Below are 23,129 nucleotides of genomic sequence, written 5' to 3'. Positions count from 1 at the left end.
TGTATGAAGATCTCAATCTGACAAGTACTTTGTTGACCATATTTAACAGCCTCCTATGTACCTCCTACCAAATAACTGTTAAATGTCTATAATGTTTGGAACATCATTTTTTTCCTCAAGCAAATATTGAAAACCTTTCTAAACAAAGCTTTCTCTAAAGGAATTCTGTTGGGTTATATGTAGAAAATGTTCTTTTATTTGCACTGAAATATGTATTATGCTATAATTCACTATTGAATGTATAAGATTAAGAAGCAAAGGAAAATGTTATCTATAACATCTAGAAAATTTGCTGTGCTGAGAAAAGTAACCTAATATGTAAAAAATTAACACGTATGCATTCATACTGTGGGATTGTCTCTTCTTTCTAGCATTCTTCTATTCTAACAACACAGACACAAACACCTGTGCTTGCCAAAGTATGACTTTCCTTAGTATGTGTTTTGCCACTCCAGTGTATCATGCTGCCATGTTAAATGGAGATGCTTTTCTCCTTTCAGATTAAATCTCAAACTGCATATATTGACTTTTGTTTTAATCTTGGAGTCACTATTAAAGCACAGAGGGGAAATAATCACAGAATATATTGTGTATCAGACTAAATTTACCAAAGGATTTTGCCAGACTTTGCTTTTTACTTTGGAAAATACGCATTTAGTCACAGAAAATTCAAGATAGTGAAACGTCTGCTTCTCTGCCTCCCAGTTTCTTACTTATCCTCTCTCCATCCTATCCTCTCTAAACATGCAAATATTTCCAGGTTGACAAGAGCTAATACTGGAGGTATTCCCAATTTCAGAGTGCTGCTATTACTGCTACTCAGAATGCAGAGACTTTTCCTGCAGCCTAGAATGGAAACACAGAGAAGAAAAAATTCTATGCTTGTTTTAATCACATACAGTAAGGCAAAATATATGTTTTTATCTGAAGATACTAATTAAAGTATTTTTTAGAACCAAAATTGTACTGCACTTAGCAATCACTTTTGGAAGGGTGTGATCTGCATCATACATGCAACTGAAGACCCTTGTTAGAAAGCCAGACATGTCTTTTCGCAGTTATAATGAGCGTGAAAATAAGAGACAGATTACAACCTGGTTTGCCGTGCAAGCTTGCTGAATCTTCATAAAGTTTTATAGAAGAGAAAAAGGCTAATTATCAGTTACACTAAACTGCTGAAAAAATTTATATGTGCTTTAGGGTAGAAAACAGAACAAAATGGGATGATGAGAACAAGAAATGTAATGGTTGTGACAAAAGAAGACAGAAAAAAATTAGCAATTAAAAACCAAATGTGATTGTTGGGTAACAGAGGAGGACTGAAACATGCAGTCTGGCAACTGCATTTCAATTTCTGTAATGGATAATTACATGTTAGGCTCTAATGTGGAAGAGATTCCTTTATAAAGCGATCCCTTTATCATGCATTACACATCACTTGCAAGGCATACCAGGAGAAAATTCTCCTTTTTCTTGCAAACACTGAGCAATCACTTCTATATAGATATGTTGGAAATAAAGTGCTGCTGCACACAGTGGAGCCCTTAATTTTTTACTGCAAAAAATCAAAACTTACTATGAAAGTTATGAAACCTTCATGAGTTTTATATAACAATCACATGTTGAAATTTTAATTAGAATGCTGTATTTTGGAGTCAAACCAGTAACTCCAAAGTTATAACTAGTTTATCCTTAATTTTTGGTAGCCTTTTCATATTTTTAGTATACATTCCCTCTTCCTGAAATTGAACTGCCAGCAACAGAACATCAGTGGAGATATTTTGGTTTGTCAGAAAGGCTGCTTAGAGAGTATGAAATTCTAGGGGAAGTCCTGGTTTTATCTTTTTATTGATGGCAGAAAATCAGAGCTTCTGGATATCTGCTGCTCCTAAGACCACCCCATTCCACAGACACTGTTACGAGGATCTCCAGTTGTGCTCTATTCATTTGCTTAATGCAAAGCCCTGCCTTTGAGCCCCTTTAAAGAAACTGGCTAACAAGCTAAAGGGCTGTAATCAGATAGAAGCATAAAAAAGGAAGGAGTTTTACAGAGTATGTTTATGCTTGTTATGAGCAAGAGCACCAGACCCTGCTACGATGTGTAACGATTTGTTGGAAAATCACAATGTGCCAATTTGCTAATACAAACCCCTCAGCGAACAAACCTACCATTATTTACTCCTGTCATAAAGAAAATGCTTCCTATCAGAAATAATTGACTATTTCAGCTCTTTTAGTCCCACTGTCCCAGGTGATCTACTAAAGACCCCAAAAAGACAGTATCAGAACTGCATATATTTCTACACCAGAAGAGAGTGGGTAGTTATAAATTCCTCTCATATTCTGCTTTGGAGACTAGTTCTGAGTTGCTCCAACAAAAATTAATTAATCCCAGTGATTAATACTGAGACCAAATAACACTACTGTTGCTGTTGTAAAATACTGTCCAAAAACATAACTAAAGACGATCTAAACCAGAGATGGGAGTAAAAGACACATGTAGAAGAACTGAATGTGGCATTGCAGCATTGCTGCTGGATGGCAGAGGGCATCTGTGGGAAATGAATAGCAGAGACCCCGTGGCATGGATCAACTCGTTAGTATGTTTGGTCTGCACTTTTGGTTTGCCATATCAGCAGCCTTGCTTTCCTGGTATTACCACTGCTCTTGCTTTGTGTAGATGGAAAAAACATTCCACACAGGACATTTTTAAGAGAACGTTATTACAAGTAGTTACAATAATTCAGAGAGGAAGAGGTTAATAAATACCCTGTGTTGAATTTTCTGCTTAAAAAGGATGAGTCTGAGAGATTACGTATTCAGGGAAGGCACAACCTGAATTCAGATGAAGCATCAGTAAAAAAGGTACTGCAACAATAAAACGAATGAGTAGCAGTAAGTTGTGAGGACTATATCCCTTTAGTTGGGATATAGTGGGAACTCTAGTATGAAATTACAAAACCTGTAGTGTCTATAGCATGTTTCTTATGCCAGACAAATGGAAGGCAGCAAATGTAACACTTAACACGAGCCTGGAGAACTCGTAAGACTAGCATGTGCTGCTTCTCTAAGCCCTGTACACCACTGTCAGAGACAGTTTCCCAGCCAAAACGGTCCTTTGGAGTGACACAAGTATCTATTAATTTTGAGTATAATTGCTTTGCTCATTAAAAGCCCAACTGAGTTTGAAATGTCTCCTTCCTAATACTTGCTTGGGATAGCTTGAAAGTTATGTTTTCTCCAACCAATTCTGATAAACAGTCTGTGGAAAGGAGCCCTGTTCTGCCAAGGCACTCCATTGCCGGTTTGTGCTCTATACGCATTTGCTCCATATGATGAACTGTGGGCTGTATGCCTGTCATTAGGTAATTGTTGCCAAAGTGTTGGCAATTATTGCCCAAAACGTTATAGGTAAACACAAAGTGCATCAACCAAAAAAGGCCATTACCTCTCTAAGATGTCCAGTGACCATATTCATGTGACTATGGCTGTGATAGTACAGCTGATAAAACCATCAGAGGTCATCTCAGAATAAAACTAATTAAATTCTGTATTAGAGAATTATTTGTGTTTGAATCATATCTGAAATTGCAAAAGGCTGTAGCTGTTGTGGGTTGGACTGGGTCAGCTGCAGGATGTGAAAACTGGTAAGTCATGTTACAGAAGTGTTTAAACTGGGCGGCCAGTACAGACGTGATGTAAGGTACAAACATCAAGATTTATACTACAGCTAACACAGAGCTAGGATCTCAAAGGAAAGCACAGGAAAAACATAAATGCTCATAGATCTAAACAAAACAACTGTAAGTTGCAGTAGATGCACCACAGAAGAGGCTCAGAGGAGACTGGATTTTGCTAAGGCATATATCATCTCTAAGTTACTTAGTTCCTTCTAAGCACTAAGTACACAAAGCCACTATACCAAACCCAACTATTTTAGATGTAGATAAAAGCAGTCCTAGATGCATTATGGATGTCATTATCTATATTGTTAATGTCTTTGCCACAACAAGCAGACGGCCATAGGCTAATGGATTAATTCCGGACAGTGATTTAGCAATCTGTGTTCCCTAAATCCATCTGCTTGTTACACTTTGGAAGATTTTGAGCTGAACCTCAGTTACACTGTCAGATGTTTGAGGATCAAAAACTTTTTACTTTCTTACATGTATCTTCCATTTACTGCTAAATAACCTTCTTTTCTCTTTGAAGTGGTTGTGAGGACACAAATTCACTACAGGGTTACTGCTGTCCTTGTTCTACCACATCCACTGGCCTGGAGCAAGCTAAGAGGATGTAAGGTGTGAGTTCCTTAAGAAAATGTCGTGGAACTGCCTTGCCAAGAGCTACTTAGTAAACAGAAACATCTGCACTTCCACAGTGTCTGGTGAAGGCATGCCTGGAAGTTCAGATGGTTTCTAAGGGATGTCAGGAATCTTTCAGGCTGCCTGGACTGCACTAGAATTACATCTTGCGGCTCTTCCCTGTCGCTCTCATAGCAGATCCCAACACAGTCTCTTGCTCTATGTGAAAATATTTTAAAATAAGTAATTTAAAATAACCAATCTCTTTATGGTAGACGCTACAAGCAAGACTACTGACCAGATGAAAAGAAAACAATTTGGTTTACCGGGATATGTACTTTTGCATAATGTTTCTGTTGTGTAGAAGATGCTTAAATACTGAAAAATATCCAGTACGTGTGATGAGACATGAGAATCACTGCGCTGAGCTCTGTGAGAGCAGGCTTAGAACAGAGACAAAGACTGAAGCGTCTTCACTGAAATGCAGAGCAGATTCCTGGAAATAAAAACCAGGCTAGCATTTAGTGATTGTATTTATTTTTCTGAGGACCATCAGTAAAATTAAGGCTGGAAGGCATACACGAGGAATCTTAATCAAAAAGGTATTCAGCTGGGACTGCTGGATTAAGTTTCTTAGTCTTAAAAAAGAGTGTAAGGTAGGAAATAAATGGCTGAGTTTGAAAGAAAAGTGCCCCTCAAATAATTTCAAGTGCTGACATTCTGCCAGTGTATAAATTAAGTATTGGACAGGAGGAACAGTTATACACAGGTCCCAAAATTTTTGTGACACAATAAAGCTGGAGTCACAATCACATGCAGTGCAAATAAAATATGGTAGAGAGCATAACCTTAGAATATGCTGCAGTACAACCCCATAAAACTAGTTAAGCCACTATGACCTTGATACACCTAGATGTTTCAAGATCTCTCAGCATTTGAAAATTGTCCCAAGACAGGCTGGATCCAGCTGTAGGAAAGTTCATGAAGCAATCTTACGAGTAACAGCAATGAAGCAATCTTACTGTAATATCGTACTAATAAAAGTATAGAGATCTTTAGTTACCTTTAGCTCTTTTTGCCCTTCACCAGGAAACTGATAACTGTTTCCAGCTGAGTCACACTACCAGGACACTGATGAAGGTGCTTGGAGACATGGAAGACTCAAACGATAAGGCACAACATAAAATGGAGGTATTTCCTAAATTACGATATTATAGTATGTGATAAAAGAAGTTCATATAGTAAAACCAATTATTTCCTCAAGCAATGGGCTTGTAACAGTCAGTACCATCACCTCAGACTTGAATTTCAAAATAAAAATATTGATTCTCTTTAGGCCCAAATTGGTCCTGTTTGGCACCTGAAAATGTCTGCTGTAAATGCCCTGTTTCCCAAAGTGAGAGGGGATTTGGTTCCTAGGACTGGAATATTAACTGCTTCCTGCTTGTGGAAGCAACCCTGGAGAGAGAGAGGGTAAGTGGTGGAGAAGACAAAGGAATAATAGAGTAATTGCATACACCCAAGGGCATAGATGTTCATTGTCCTAGAAGCTGACATTGTTCCCACCCTTATGTAGAGAGACATGAAAGCTGCTTGCCAAAAGGTGAGAGCATGCAATCTTTCTATTTCACGGATGCCTTCAATTTCCCAAAGAAATTAATCTTTAATAGAAAAATTAAAAAAAAATATTAAAAAGACAAAGACAAAACAAAAAGAACTAGTGGATTTGTGTACTGGATAGTGTCAACACACCCCTTTTCTGCTACTCTTGACACTAGTGTCTGTACAGAGGTAGAAAAAGTAAAATTCAGAGGACTTAACTCCTGAATGTAACCGCAAATGCATTTTCATTCTGAAATTCAAATGAAAATTACAGGTGGATGTAGAGAGGCTCTGGAGTCATTAGGGGTGCTCAAGAGGTCATGAGGGTGTGGAAAAAAAAATAAAGGTTTGATTCCTGAGTGTTAAGTGTGAAGTGGACAAGAGCGGAAGTAGGATTGAATGGACCTTTGCGTTACTAATGTTAAGTGATGTCTGATGGTACAATCTTTATGAAGACCTTTTTCAACTAGAGAGGAATACTCTCACAGCTTGAGACAGGAATATCCCAGCGTTTCTATAGATGTTAAAGAAGTTTGTGGATATAATGAGGATTTAAATCCTGACGGGTTAATCCATGAAGGAATACCGAAGCATACGCTTTTATTTCTGTGGCACTATCGCACACACTTCCCTTACCCTTAAAGCAAGATGTCACAGGACTAGCAAAGAAACGTGTTTCTTCTGTGAGCACAAGGACTCAATAACAGTGATCTATCCTGAAGATTATGGCAGTACAAAACACTGTTGCAACTGGATTGATTCACCACATGTTGAATTTTGCCATGCAGTAGGATAGCCACTCACAGCTATGTCCACCGCTGAAAAATATCCGAGTCCAACCTGTGGTTGACTCAGAGAGAGGTAATCATTCCCTTCATGGATTATTTGAGAAAAGACCTTATACTGACAAGCTATCTGATGGATGAGTGGGGGTGTTTTTCACCTTGTACCTGCCTGGCAAGCCAGTGCTCAAGGTCTTGAATTACTTGCCAATTACAGCTCACTTCCAAGAAGCAGGCTGAGGTCAAGACTGTAATCAGCTTCAACTAGATCCAAATAACCATGTACTTGGTTACTGAGACCATCATATTTTAAACAGTGGAAAACATATAATACTATGATAACAGAAGGTTATCGTTTCATTACTGTTCTTCAACTGTAATAGAACCCCTTCCCTGAAAAAAAGAAATCTGCTTTTAGCAGAGTGGTGATACTGATAGCACAAGATGTTGAACACAATACTTGGAACTATAATTCTATGCTTCCTGATTCTATACATCCACATAACACAGCGATGTCTAAAAATGTCAGTGAATATAGAAAATACACCAATATCGAATTAGTTATTTCACCACTGCAATAAATATTCACTATAGGACTTTAGAAAAATAAAAATCTGTGCATGAAAAGTTACATTTTATCATTTTTCCTGACTGTAAAAATATCTCTTTTTAAATTAAGAGTAGTAATAGTGCAGGTTTATAATCAGAAGGAAAATTACCAGAGTAATAAATCTTTAGGAAGGAACAAAAAAGATAAAAATTGGAGGAATGGGGATCTTCCAAGGAGAAAAAAATACATCTTTATACTCACCTGTATTCATGAAGATAAATAACTGCAGATAAATTTTCTAAAAGTTAGTTTGATAATCCAGTAACAAATGGAATAGTTCTGAGGTAGCACTCCCAATTCAACATATTATTTCATTTTTTATGGTAGCCTAATCTAAGATGAACAAAACAACACAGGTGGTACACTTGTACTAATCCATATCAGGCTTCACAACAGGAGGTCACATCTTTAATATGGTTATTTCAAAGGAAAAAAATAAAATTACCAAAGATTTTCTAATGAGCTCTTCTGATGAAAAAGATAGGAACTCACCCTTGTCTTTAGTTCTGTGTCGAATCACTAATGTGAATATCTCTATTTTACATGAAAGTATGAGATAATTATTGCTTAGATGCATTAGTAATAAAATATCAAGTATGGGCAAGGCAGGGATATTATCTCTTACCTCTGCTCTGTCTGATACCAGTTTTGAATCCTGTGTCCAGTTTGAATATCTATCCTCTAAGAAGTTTCTTAAAAACTGAAAAAAGTTCAGGAAAAAACCACAAAACTTATGTTGACTCTAGAAAGAAAATGGTACAAGTGCTAAAGTAGTTTTACTTACCTAGTCTCTAAGAAAAAGAGGCGAAGTTGTTCCTAAACACAGTTTAAAAATTAATCTACAAAGATTAAAGATATCTGATGTTATATAGTATTTCAAAACTAGCAAAGAATAGGCGAAGGTATTACGTAGGTAGCTCTTGAGCTAAACAGCAACAAAAGTCAAAAGCAGGTACGCATTTCTAGCCTTGAAAGTAATTAAATGCTGGGCCAGCTTGTCAAAGGTTGTTGTGATGAATCTTTAACTTGGGTATTTACAGTGAAATTACTTTTTAAATAGGAATGTTTTAGGCCTATTAATTATTGGGTCAGTCAAAAAATTTTAACATTCAGAAAGGGATTGCTTCTTAAAATAGTCCTGTAAGAGAATGGTAAGGAAACAAAGAGAAAAATAAGTAACATTTAAAGTATGCTTTTAGCAGATTATGATGATTTTTGCAATGATAATGCAAAGGTGATGTCTTCTCACAGAATGGGGCAGCATCTGAGCTGGCTCAGAATTCCTTCCTGTCTTTTATTATTGATGAACTATTGAAGCAGTTTTCATTGTATGCAAATGAACCACTTTATAACGTAATTGCCAAGTTGCTAAACAACAATTTCAGCACCATATCCTGCTTTCAGTTATACTACTTTACTTCTGAAAACAATTACTGATGTTCTGGTAACCTGATTCATCTCAGATCACTTATCCAGCCTTAAAATTGGCCCGAATGTGAACTCTGAGTTTTGTGATGGTGAGCAAGAGGGAAAAGAGCTCTAACTTGTCTTCAAATCCCAAACGATTTTCAAGCATGGCTTTTACTTCACACATTTGTGTAAGAGCAGGACTTTTATTTGTAAAATGAGTCTTAGAAGTCATAAACACAAAGCTAATTAAGAAAATCTAGATTGATGTATAAAAATATACATAATGAACATATTAAAGAAATATTTGTGCAAATACATTAAAAATTTAGAAAACTGAAACTGTGTACAATTCCTTTTATCACCAGCTGCAAGTTACAAATGAAGCAAGGCAGAATTCCAATGCACCTACTATCCTTGGGATCTTGGCAGGTGTTCAGTGCCAAACATTTTTTTGAGCGTACAGGTACTTTCCCTGTCTTGGAAATATAAAATTAAATCTCAGACTGCAAATTTATGCAGGCTGTGTCATGTTTCTGTTGTTTCTGAAAGCTCCTCAGACACAGGCAAGACAAATTTTTCCTCCAGCAGCAGTTGTCTTTCCTGGTCACCTACAACCACTCTGTCACTTGGTAGAACTCAATCCTGTTCCCCTCCAATAGGGGTATTTAAATAAAGTTATTTATAAAAACAAATTAAAAATTGGAAGTGAAGTTTGTCATAAAAGTTGAAACCAAATGAGATTTACTCAAAATATAGGCAAAGAGAAGATTAATCAGGTCTGTGCTGATACCTGCCTATCAAACATTTTAGAGGTAGCCCCTGGAGTACAAGAGTCTCTTCTGACGTACCTACATTTGATGAGTGTTATGCATCGTCATGCAGTGAAGATATCTTCCTTAACGTCCTAAACAATTCACTTCTCCAATAACCCTTTCTCTTTTCTGCTTCAGACATACAGGTTTATTTTGTTGACATTTTCTGTATTAGAATTTGTTGTTAATAATAATTGTTAAACATAATCATACTGCTTCTATACAAAAGTATACAGTATTTCCTACAATAACTTTGATATAACTACTGGGAAATAAATATCTGATTAGTAGTAAATGGATATTCACCTGATTTAATCTCTTTTTATCTCACATTATCAACAATGAGAAGATAGCTGTTGTGGCCTGCTTTGGATGATCCAAGTTTTATCTGTCTGTTTAAGAAAAATAATTTGGGGACTATTGATCCAAAAAAGAAAATATGCCTGGAGAAGCATATATATTAATGCTTCTGTAGTGTTATCTGAAAATAAGGGCTATCAGAAGTCAAGATTGGACAGCCATAACCAGAAATTACTTCTAGAGATACCACTGGGGAAAAGAACTGCAGAAATCAAAAACAGAGATGTATCAGATCAAATCACCTGCCTCATTAGATTTAGGCAGCATTCAGTCTGGCTGGACTGAATTTTCTACCAGGTGCTGAACAATTCATCGATCGCCACCAGAGAAATAGGTCAGATAACTAGAAGAACTCTGCTATGAAAAAAAAAAAAGATAAAACTTCTTTATAACCTTAAGAAACTACAATAATTTGTACTTATATATGAAGCAGTTTGGACAGAGAATTCACACACAGGCCACAGGGCAATGTGAAAATGCAAACTATAATACAAAATAATAAAGCTGCGTAGCACATGTTCAATAATGTGACTTAATCTTTCACCTTTGATATAAGAACACATAGGAATAAAATGATTTAGCAAATCTAACTGACTGTGCTAGTTTTGGCTGGGATAGAGTTAATTTTCTTCATAGTAGCTGGTGTGGGGCTGTGTTTTGTATTTGTGCTGGAAACAGTGTTGATAATACAGGGATGTATTATCTAGAGGGACCTGGACAAGCTCCAGGGATGGGCCCATGTGAACCGCATGAGGTTCAACAAAGCCAAGTGCAGGGTCCTGCACCTGGATCAGGACAACCCCCAGTATCAGCACAGGCTGGAGGCTGAAGGGATGGAGAGCAGCCCTGCTGAGGACTTGGGGGTACTGGTGGGTGAAAAGCTGGACATGAGCCGGCAATGTGCACACAGCCCAGAAGGCCAACCGTATCCTGGGCTGCATCCAAAGCAGTGTGGCCAGCAGGTCGAGGGAGGGGATTCTGCCCATCTGCTCTGGTGAGACCCCACCTGCAGTGCTGCATCCAGCTCTGGAGCTCTCAGCACAGGAAAGACATGGACCTGTTGGAGCGGGTCCAGAGGATGCCACAAAAACGATCAGAGGGATGGAACACCTCTGCTATGAGGACAGGCTGAGAGAGTTGGGCTTGTTCATCTTGGAGAAGAGAAGAAGGCTCTGGGGAGACCTTCCTGCAGCCTTCCAGTACTTGAAGGGGACTTATAAGAAAGATGGGGACAGACTTTTTAGCCGGGCCTGTAACAATAGGACGAGGGGTAATGGTTTTAAACTCAAAGAAAGTAAATTTAGACTAGATAGAAGGAAGAAATATTTCACAATGAGGGTGGTGAAACACTGATATACAGAAATTTAAAGCACACGATCTGGCAACTCCTTTTTACTTCATGTATCATTCTATGAAATTTACAGCTCTTCAGCTTCATTTTCCTGATACCTTTGCATATATGAGGAGATAATTCTTTTTGCTTCTGTAAAGCATTTTGAATTCCACAGAAAAAAGTGCAGAAAGTATTATTAGCACTAATATATTTCTAAACAGAACAGGTACACCTGATTTCACTACTCAGATTATTTTCTTCTGCCTACCAAGTTCAGTATGCCATTTTCCCCCTACTCATTGACAAAACTGTGTTCTTAGAAAACGTTTACTCTTTTACTCAGCAGACCATGAAACTAATTAGCTCTAAACATCTTGCTTTAAAAAATCCATAATGTCAATTTAACCTTTATTGTTTTTTGAGAATTAAAAAAGTCATTAAATATTTTTTTTTGCTATTTCAGCCTTAAGTACGGAAAAGTAATAAATGTTCTCAAAACTTGGAATATATGTTGCATATTTTGACTTGTACCACCTACATCTCTCTCTCATAACCAGATTATTCTTATAAAATTCACTAGGTTATCACCTAAAGCTACAAAAGTTTAAAACTGAGCAATAAGGTTCTACTATTCTTCCCTTTCCTAGTAGATGAGACAATTTCTATTTATTCAAAGTCCCGTTCTGTATGAGATAACTAATAACCAAACTGCAACAGGAATGAGACCCTTGTGTTCATGAGCTGCATCACAGCTATTCACCTCAGAGTAAAACCGAGAGTTCTCTGATCAACTCTCTGCTACTTGGGTCTAATATTTGTGCTCTTTTTTTTAAAAAGGTTTTTTAAAAAAAAGGTTAATTATAAACTAATAAGTTTGCAAAAAGTATTGTATTGATAAACAGAGTGTAGTGCTCTTTATGCATCTATTTCTTTGACATTTCTTCATTTGCAGTTACAGTATTTAGCTACTTTAGTTCTCTGCGGATGTAAAGCCCTAGACAAGCACATTATCATCGGGAGTGACAATTAGTCTTGAGAAAAGCTGCTCCTCAGCAGACACTGACCTGGGAATGCTAGAAGGCTTTTCAGCTACAACAGACCAGGTTTCAGATGATTCAGAGATGTCAGACTGCTTAAAGCAGGCAAGTAAGGGCTGAAGGCACCTATTACAAACTCCCTTGGCTAGCAAGCCTCTTTTCTTACCTACTTCTATTTTTTCAAAACTGTATCCAGAACTTGAAGTTTCTAGTATGAAAAGAACAGAAGGGGAAGAGCTTTCCTCTTCTTCATTCTGCCCAGCCGTGGCCTGCTGCGCAGTCACGCAGGGTGCACAGCCTGGTGAGGTGCTCACGTGGGCATAGCTCCCAAAGAGCGACGATACCTGCCGTTGCCTGCAAAGGACTTGTTAGCGCTGTTTGAGCAGAAATATTTAATCTAGGAAAACTTCACTTGAGTTCTGTGTTAAAGATTTCTATCTACTGCTCACCCACCCACATCTGAGTAGTTGTTTCGAGAGCTGTTTTAATTCAATTTATCTTGTTATATATGAAGACTTAGTTGAACAAATTACTTCTAAGGAATGCCTGAAATTGCTAATATTAAAATTTCTACCATCGCTTTTTCTTTTGCACACTGTCAGCTCTGGCTAATCATTTCACATATTGGTCCATGATTGCTTTCGTACTTCCTAATTCTGTGCATAACTCTCTTTGACATGAAGACTGATTTTAAGAAAGAAAAATGGCAGAAAAGCCCCTATGTTTATTACAAGCTATTTCTAGTATGAAGTGCTAGTGATTATGAATCCTCTGAAATTAATATTCCTCCATTTCCATCCATGAACAACACTGTGAAGAGGGACATCACTGCGAAAATATTGAAATTCCCAGCAGATTATAGCCTGGATGACAAACAGCTTCAGTGGTTGCTCATTTCAGAGCAACCACAAGTAACTTCCACCGCATTTCCAGTGGTCCAGTCCTTGTCAAAAAGATTTGTAACTATCACAAGCAACTCCCTATGTGTCTGTCGTTTTCCTCTGTTTTCCAGCTGATGAATGGGAAGTTGTCAATAGCCAGGATTACTGAAATGGGATTAGAAGCTGCTTTGACATTTTAGAGGAATCAAGTGTTTCAGTAATTCAAGTCAATTATTACAATTTCAGCTGTAAATTTCTACTACTGCCACTCTCAGGGCTCCTACAATAAGGAGATTAGACAGATATCAGTAATATAGAAACATGGAATCCACATTTCACAGTCACATATATGATTACTTCTATACCATTTTTTTCCTATTAGAGGTACTAACTGCTATTATTTCCTAACAAACACTTACGTACACATTTTTGATCACTCATATCTTTCACATTTCTTTTGTGAACCTTACCCCTAATGGTGTATGTTCAATGCTTACACTGATGAAGAGGAGTGTATTTTACTGTTTATTTAATTAATAAGTGATTTAGCTTTTGAAAATCAATCCATGTTTCCCAAAAAACATTAGTACAAAACCATATTAATTGAGGAAAGGGCTGATCTCATGATACTTCAACCACTCCGTCTCCAACAATTTACCCAGAATAACTGACATACAAGGAAGATATTCACATATAAAACCTCTTCCGTATCTTGATCATGTTCATACGATCCTTAGATATGAATATCACAAATTTCTCAGAAAAGTATTAGAAGTAGACTGAAATCACCTCAACTGATATCCTGAATATTGCCCAATCTTAAGATGCTAACGTACCGTATATTCAGCTTGCTCAGTTCTTATATCTCATTCTAATGGTGAATGACTTTTGGAAAAATTTGCCATACAAGAAGAAATATGATTAATTTTAAATTTGTATCTAGGTATATCAAGGAACATGCCTTCCTGGTTAGGTATCAATGCATTCCTCCTTATACCTAATAAATTACTGTTTTAAAAAATCAGCAAAGTTTATTAAGGAGGTGTCGTGGTTTAGCCCCAGCCGGCAACTAAGCCCCATGCAGCCGCTCACTCACTCCCTCACGGTGGGATGGGGGAGAGAATCGGAAGAGTAAAAGTGAGGAAACTCATGGTTTGAGATAAAGACAGTTTAATAAGTAAAGCAAAAGCCGCGCACACAAGCAAAGCAAGACAAAGAATTCATTCCCGACTCCCCATGGGCAGGCAGGTGTTCAGCCATCTCCAGGGAAGCAGGGCTCCGTCACTCGTAATGGTTTCTTGGGAGGACAGACGCCATAACTCCGAATGTCCCTCCACCCCTTCCTTCTTCTTCGTCCCAGCTTTATATACTGAGCATGACATTGTATGGTAGGGAATATCTCCTTGGCCAGCCCGGGTCAGCTGTCCTGGCTGTGTCCCCTCACAACTTCCCATGCACCCCCAGCCTGCTCGCTGCAGGCCAGCATGAGAAGCTGGACCGTCCTTGACTACTTAGCAACAACTCAAAACATCAGCACCTTAACAACATTTTCTCATCCCAAATCCAAAACATAGCCTCACACTAGCTTCTATGAAGAAAATTAACTCTACCCTGGCTGAAACCAGGACAGGAGGACATAACCTAACTTATGAAGAGTTAAATATTTAACTCAGAGACAAAGTCTGTGTAATCCACAACCCATGAAAGTGAATATATCTACTCTGCTACTTATCACTTTCGGAGCTGTCATACAATATTAAAAACATCTATTTGAAAATACTCTTACACAACAACAGCAAAACCACTCAGCAGTTAAAAGCAAGTAGGCAAAACCACAGAAAGCATACCGTGATCTGAGTGCAATACATCATAAAATAATATTTAACCTAGAGATAAAGTCTTTGCAACCCACAGCCTACAGAAGTGTATAAATCTATTCTTCTACTTATCACTTTAAGAGCTGTCATACAATATTAAAAACATCTATTTGAAAATAGTTCTCCTACAACAACAACAGAATCAGTCAGCAGTTGAAGGCAACTGGGCAAAACCAGAGAAAGCATACTGTTATGTAAGTGAGTGCAGTACATCAGAAAATAAGTATAAGGAAGTATATACAATTTTTATTCTGAAAATATTTTATTATTTTCATAAGTAATGAAATAATTGCATATATTATATGCATTATTATAGACACTATTTGTTTTGAAGAGGCTGAAGAAAGCAGAATATTACTTACACTTACATTAGTTATTACGACACTGAAAAGAAGAAAATAAGATTTTGCTGTTGATTTACATAAATTGCACCTGATTGTTCCAGATTAATGTGGAAGTAGTTCACAAAGTTCCGAATCATGACAACCCAGTGTAGGAAGGAAGATAAGTTAGCCTCAAACTTCTGTTACCATGATAGGGACTAATTCTGAAACCTAGATCTCTACCAAAGCTTCAATATGATTTAGAGTTCTGACTTAGCATCCTGCATTGGGTGCACTGTGTTACAGATTATTACTGACTCTATGGATGATTTCCAGTTAGACATAAGATGTGTTTTATATGTCATAAACGATTCATTTGTATGAAACATGCAAAAAGATTTCATGGGGCCATATTAACCTTTGAGAAAAAAAAAGAAGGGATATAATCTATCCAAAACCAGCCAACTGCAAATGTCCTTAAAACATTTTCAGAAAACTGTGACCAGTTTCCTCACTGATTACTGGTAAAGCCCATGGATAGTCTGACTACACTAGTAAAATCCATTTTTTCTGAACATTCTACTTAAAAACATCTCTAACATTTGTACAATTTTATGATGCATGTACTTTTCATTCATGGGTGGGAATGAATAGCCTTGATACTTATTAAAATCATGACAAGTTTTTCAACTCCCTAGTGAAAGTGTATAAATCTTTTTCTCTAGTCTAATCAGTTCAGATCTTTAATTTTCAAGTTTAAGAAAAAAAATGGGGAATAAACTTGCACTGTTGCTGAACTACGAGAAAACAAATTCATAGGACTGTGCAATTTAGCTAAGCCTCATTTTCATACATCATTTTTTACATCTATGACTTGATTCCCATGTATCATGCCTTTTATCTCCTTCACAGCAGTTGAACACCACAGAGGAATGGGGCATATATGTCTTCCTGTGATTTCATCTACCTGGCATGCTGGAAACCTGTCCTGCACTAGGTAAGAAGAAACTTGAAGACTCCATGCACACACGGACTGCCAGCTTTTTGGCCAGTGAGGCAGACAAAGCAGGTAGCTTCATGAGAAACCTATTTCTTACAGAAATCCTACAACCACTTACAGGCAGCTTCACTATATTTCTAATTGCCTTTCCATTAGCAGCTTCACCAGCCACAAAAACAAGTACAGACAGCAATCAAGTGCTAAATTTTGCCAGGGAACCCAACCAGATGAGGTAATCAGACTTGAGCACACACAAACCTGCCGACGAACCTAAAAAGTAAATATGGCTTTTTTTTTCTTTTTTTTTTTTCTGAATCTTTGCAGCTTCTAATGCTGGAGATAACTGTTACCATAATATTTCTCAGGTTGATTGACATTTCTATTTACAACTGAATACAAAACAAAAAGAAAAGCAAAAGTTCATACATCTGAAGGCACTCTCTCCCTTGTCATTTAAACTCAATATAATGCATTCTAATGGACACATAAATTCTTTACAAAAATGAGCTTGATAACACCTTTTTGTGAGTCCCTGCATTTTTTTCAGATTCTGTAATCAATACTAGCAACTCCACACAAGACAGCATCACAGAAAGAGAAACGATTGAGTGAATTTCCTTATTTAAAATCACTTGAAGACTGAGTTTCTTGAAAGGGTTACACAAAAAGGATTACTTTAGATCTTTTCATATGAGCAAATTTTGCTTATATTCTCACTTGTTAACACATGAAACCACAATTTCTTAGTCAACAAAGTTCTCCTTTTCTTAGGCATAAGTATATACACTGTACTCAAATGCTAGCTTACAGTAAGATTTGAGAATACAATATTTCTTCGATATTTGAGAAGCAGACTATTTCAGTCCAGAACCTAATAAAACCCTGGGATACAATGAATGTCATTACGTTATCAACCATGCTGCACCCAGTGCTTTTTAGACGAACTCCTCTTATGGTAAGGATAACAGGGCTTTTAGAAATAGAGAAAAATAATGAATATTCCACCAGCTTTTACAAATAAAAAACACATTTAAAATAAAGTAAGCTTCTTATTTTTCACTTTTACTGCTTTATACACAAACAATATTGCTAAAAAGAAAGGAGGTGATCTAAGATAAACAAAGCATCAAGCAAATAAAATTTGCACTTGATTGCTTTAAGTGAATGTTAAAGTTGCTTATTTTTAATCTGAGTATGGTAGTTCTTCTTCCTCAAGTACATTCTAAAACGTTAACAGCAAATTCAACAGGTTTTTAAATACTATACAATATATATCTTGGTATTACAACAATCGCAGTACAGATGATGTTAACATGAATAAATTACAAAACCGTTTTGAACAGACTACAAGGCAATTTTAAGGCAATGTAACTGCATTTGCACGTTAACATCCTGAAATCTGCTTTGACCGCTACTACTTTAAATTCTCAGATTTAAAACAGGAATAAGAGATTCAGATTTTAAGGCATTTATCTCTGTCTGTCATCTCTCTTTATACTTGCAGCATTCAGGATACCAGTTTATTTCTCCTGCGAAAGAAAATCACCGCAACTTTAACACCAACGACACACAGCCACTGATGTGCACGTCGCTCTGGAGGCGACTGAGGTAGCGTCTTACATCCAGTTTACAGGTGCCCTTTGCTCACCGCAAGAGAATAACCAGAACAGAAAAATGACAAGCCACTGAAAAGCACTCCCTTACCTTCTAAACCTGCTTCAATCAGCCCAAACTGTTCCAACACTTTAACAAAAAGCACAATCACGATCAAAACTGCTATCATTTCAAGCCCTTCCAAGTTCATGATGAGTTAGGTCATGGTCTGACCACCGCCACTGAGAACAGTGCTCTTCCGCCTGCCTTTCTGTGCAAAGCCATTAAACTAGGCGCAGAAGGCTCCCGCGAGGGAAGGGGGCGAGCGGGAGGGGAGCGGGAGGGAGCACATCCCGTCCGCCCGAGCAGCGGCCGGGAGAGGCGGGCGGATCGACACCGGCCTGCCGGGACCACCCGGCGCCGCCGCAGCCGGGCGGCCCTGCGGGAAGCGGGGGCTGGCCGCCCGAGGACCCCCCTCCCTCCCCGAGGCCACCCGGGAGACGTCCCCGGGAAGAAGGCGGCGCCGGGAGCGCCGGCGGCACATCTGGGCAGCGGCCGCTCCCCGGGCCGCGGCGGGAGGCAGCGTCGGTGCGCAGAGCCCGTTGCCTGGGAAACGCGTTGGGCGCGGAGGGACAGCTCGGGCCTGAGAGCCACACGAGGGAAGGTGCTCGCCGGCGGCTGGGCGAGGATTCGGGATGAAAACCGCTGCCGTGAGGAAGGTGCGTTCACCCACAGCCGGAGCGAGAGTCAGCCCTCGCCTCATCCAGCTGTGGCTTTCCCTCGTGGTGCTGGGGAGGAGGGTTTGCCGGGGTGCGACCTGCCAACTTCCCAGTTAGCTCCTCCGGGTAAAACAGCTGCCTCAGCACCATGAGACACAGACTGTTGCACATGGCAATACATAGCATCTTATGCACAGCCGTGCATTAGGAATCTTTTGTGTGTGTGTGTAATTAAAACAAAAAAACCCCAAATATGCTGTCTCAAGTTCTCTAAGGCTTATTAAGCATGGGGGCTTATTTAGAAAAAAATATTGAAAAGAACAGATTGAGAAGAAGGAAAAGCAAGCTCATTATTTTTTTGATGGTTTCTCACCTCAGTAATAGTTGCTAAACAAAGTATTTTCCATGGAAAATATTAGCGGTGAAATGCATGAATACTAACCACAGGACTGAATTGGTATCTTACACCAGTAACGGGCACTGGACTGTCTACAACAGTTTGCAACACTGACACTGTCCATGCAGCGCACAATGCTATTAATGGTTAAGGATTTACTCTTCGAATTCTTTAATAATTTAGCATCTAAGAAGGAATTTACGTTAGAAAAACAGCATCTCTGTTGCAGCAAAACTGAGCAGGGGAACAACTGCCGCAAATTTAATCCTGTCTGGTAGAGTACTGTCCCCCACATGGTTGGAATCAATTACTGCCAAGGGCTTGGTTTTCTGTCTTTCCTTGGATAAGATTCATAACAAATCACTGTCTCATGTGAGAACCGGCAGCAACTTCTCAGTCCCCCAGGTATACCTGCGTTATGATGGGTGTTATCATTACTGAAAACAGTGGAATGAAGTGGGAGTAAGGGGGCTAACAAATGTATTTCTACAGTGGATAGGTAAATCCATATAACGTAATGTTCACTTGTCACTATTCTGTGCTTTTTTTGCTGGGGATTGGACTCCCTGAAGCTGCTTAGGCTTTTTCTGCCAGAGAACCTAAGGTTTAACACTCCATCCTAAATATCGTATTGGTGTCATTTCTGCAGGCCGCTTTTTTTTTGGGTGTCTTTGCCTTTATTTGCTGCAAACTATCTTCTGACATTCTTCTTCTTTCTCTTATTTAATCTTTGTTCCAGTCAAGGCTAAATATCTTTCCCTTCTAAGCCATCTTATCAATGGCTTTAAGGACAGTTGGTCCAGCTCCCCTTCAATGTGGGACTAAAATGGGCTAATTTATCATCAGCAGCAACATAACATCTGCAATCTGTATGCCTTTACCCAAAAGCTTGACACAAGCTGTGTTTGGGTACACGCAACGTTGCCACCCGAACTGACATATTCATTTTCCTTAATAGCTTTTATTAGTATTGGTCTGCTGTAAATGTTGAAATGAAAGCACTTTTTTAAAAGACCCATTACTTACTTCTTTTGTGGCAGTCATACTGACTCAAAGCCAAGAGTAGAAAACTGGAAAGCAGAGCTTGTGGTGACGGTTCTGCAAAGAGGGCGGCTGCCATTGCCCTGCAAACCTGGACTCCAGGGCTGGCAGGGACTAGACAAAATACGCACATGGAGATCCGCTGGCTGGGATCTGCCTCCTCCAGTACGGGCTAAGTAAACAATTTTTCCCAGGGGTGTACATCTACTGCACCTATGGTTAATTCTGAGACTTCTTCCAAGCCACAGCAAAGTAGTACAGAAAAAAGGAAGGAATTAGTTTTACTCCAGTTTTACAGATGGATGCCAAAGCACAGTAAGAACAATAATCTCCAGGGAAGGCTAGGACTTTGCAAGAGAGCTGTCACTAAACTTGGGTTTCTCAAGTGCTGTGAATCAGCCATAAGAATGTCCTTTTTTTTTTCCTCTCCTTTTGATATACGTACAGGTAATCTAATATGCAGTTAGATATACCTTCCCTCATTAGGTCATTGCTTTTTAGCAAAACTTTATAAAACCTTAGAAAAGATGTTTCTCCTGCAGGAACACAAAACAGCACAAAGTTATCCCTGATCCCATCCATCCAAAATGGAGTTGACTCTATTGACAGCTAGGATTACAAACTGCATAACATAATTATTTCTCTCTCCAAATACCTTGCCAAAACCAGTGAAGTGGCCTGTTGGCTTCTTCTTTGCCTTCCATTAAAAAAAAAATAAAGTGAGCTTCATTTCCTTATACAGTTTTATCAAAACATGACAGGAAGAATGTAGCTAACATACTTGCAAATATTGAATCCCTGTTTTCTCTCTTGTCTAGCTACTCAAGCCTTAATATATTGTGGCATTAAACTTGGAAAAGGTCTACAAGACAAGTAGGAATGGAGGACATCGGAATGGGAGAAAAGATATTAATGCATAAATTAGTACGCCATATAGGTGTTTTATACGCAACAGCACACAGCTGTGTTTTTCTTAGGTATAACTGCAGATAAAAGGTTTCAGCCTAGGAAGTGTTACAGACGCTGCCTCCTTTTCATCAAACCATTTTGCATGGCTTTTATCATGAGAGTAAATATATTAAATTGAATGCACTGGTTAAATTTTGATCTAGGGACATATCTAAATGGTCACTCCTCATCCTGTGACGGAGCTCTAAACCACAGTACAGTGACTCTATTTACATTACTATGGCTACGATCCTTGATACCGTTAATCTTACTGCTATTGCTTAATGCTATACATCATGAAATGTTAATGTTAAAAAAGACCAAATCAATTTAGGCTGAAAAGTGATGAGTAGGTCTACAGATGGAGTCCCATTTAATATTCATCTGAATACCGTTAAGCCACTCTCAGGTTTTCATCAAGGCTTCCATGAGAATGATTACTATCCTCTGATATTCCTTACCACCTGCTGAAATACTTTATGGGACCCTGGCCTGCATAAATCAAAATCAGTTGGATTTGTTTAAAAAGTTCAGATTAGCGATCCGCACTAACCTTGATGACTGCATAAAGCAAACTGGGATGCAGACACGCACTGCTGCACTAACGGATTTTGGGGAAGGCTGTCATTGTCAGCAGGGTAGTTAGTGGTTGAGCTAGCTGGCAGAGCGGGGTACAAACAGGACATCTATGCACAGCCAGAGAAAGCCGAAATGAAGTAGCACCACTGTGAGTCCCAAGTCATACATAAAGTCTGAGAAGAGAACCTCTAATAGAAGCTACAATTTCTTGATTTTGACTGAGAGCAACCTAAATATTTTTAAGCATGCATATGATGAGGGTAAAAATCATGTTGTAAAACTAAAGCAATCTAACGATTGCTATAAAAGTCATGTCCCTGCAACTTACTACAAAGTTAAGTAATATTTTTCTCCTATCTTTAATAAGGACAGATTTGAATAAGTATTCCAACATCAAATAAAATTAAAATATTTATTCTGAGTGGCTATTTAAAATAAATTTATATTTTTTAATCTTAAAAGGGGATAAAACATTCTTTCTTTCTAAAGGAGAAAATGGGCCGGAAAATCTTGATGTATGGTAAATGCAAATACTGTATTATATCAGCAGGTAACTGTTATTAGACTTTAGTCTCTCTTTTTCTCTCTCTTAGATTTACTCACATAAGAAATCAAGAGAATAAAATAAAACATAAATGGAATTAAAAAAACCAAACAAACCAGTAAATCTTCTAGCTCATCAAAGACCAAGAAAACCAGCAAAAAGATACAGACTTTTATCTTTTAATCTAACCCTCTTTCTTAGCAAATATTTAATGAATCCAAAGAGAGGATACAAAATGCTATGATGCATTCATCCATTATAAATGTTAAATCTTATAATGACCCACACCTTGCAACTTTCCTCTACGAATTGAGCCAATGTGGCTTGACTTCCATAGGATCTTACCCAGATTAAGCACTGGTTAAAAAAAAAAAAAAAAAGAGTACAGCAATCTGACATCACAGTACTTTATTTCTCCCTTTTCACAGCTTTTATCTAAGTTTACACCCCAAACAGTGTCCAGTGTTTTTCACTTGCCACAACTCAAGTAGTTGCCACAGTTCAGCCATGATGATGCCTAAGGCATGTCAGAAGAAGACTACTTCCCAGTCCCACCCAGAAGCCATACTACTGATATGCATGATGACTCCCTAAACAGGCATTTCAGCCCCATGTCAACAGGCAGTAATAATTTTGTGGGCTGGCATGGAGGTTGTATCTCACCTAAATTGTCTCCGGTCATTGGAAGGGGGGCAAGATGTAGTCATGAAGCAGAAGTTCTGGCTCTTCACACTTGGCATATTTGGATGGCAATGCGTAAATCCTGTGCTTTTACAGAACTGATTAAAATAGAAAAAGTTATGTATTACAATATTCATAAGCAGACTTTTCAAAGACTTTGACATAAAACATCCTCACCAGCCAGCTGAGATGTATTCCCAGTTAAAAAGTACAGCTGAAGATCTGGATAATATCATAACATCACTCTTCAAAATTTTGAGTTGCTGTAAATGTCAGAAGCAGCACAAAATCTGTCA

The 23,129-nt window shown here is 38.3% G+C and overlaps 1 protein-coding gene across 6 annotated transcripts in view; it reads right to left on the bottom strand.

Annotated features, from left to right (window-relative positions):
- The window catches only part of KCNIP4 (potassium voltage-gated channel interacting protein 4), a gene marked incomplete at its 5' end in the record, with an annotated part of 489,155 nt that overhangs the window by 215,553 nt on the left and 250,473 nt on the right, over nt 1-23,129 (bottom strand). For 2 of the 6 annotated variants that reach the window (XM_081998999.1, XM_081999003.1), the window contains one exon: nt 18,036-18,135. The exons of the other annotated variants lie outside the window; for them this stretch is intronic. In XM_081998999.1, the coding sequence (XP_081855125.1) occupies nt 18,036-18,135 (100 nt within the window). Of the gene's footprint in view, nt 1-18,035; nt 18,136-23,129 lie in introns of those variants that run through there. 6 annotated transcript variants of the gene reach the window in all.

This window comes from Phaethon aethereus, assembly GCF_964289735.1.
Source record: "Phaethon aethereus genome assembly, chromosome: 4".
In the NCBI taxonomy this organism is placed as follows: domain Eukaryota; kingdom Metazoa; phylum Chordata; class Aves; order Phaethontiformes; family Phaethontidae; genus Phaethon; species Phaethon aethereus.
This window is presented reverse-complemented; position numbering and strand designations above follow the sequence as displayed.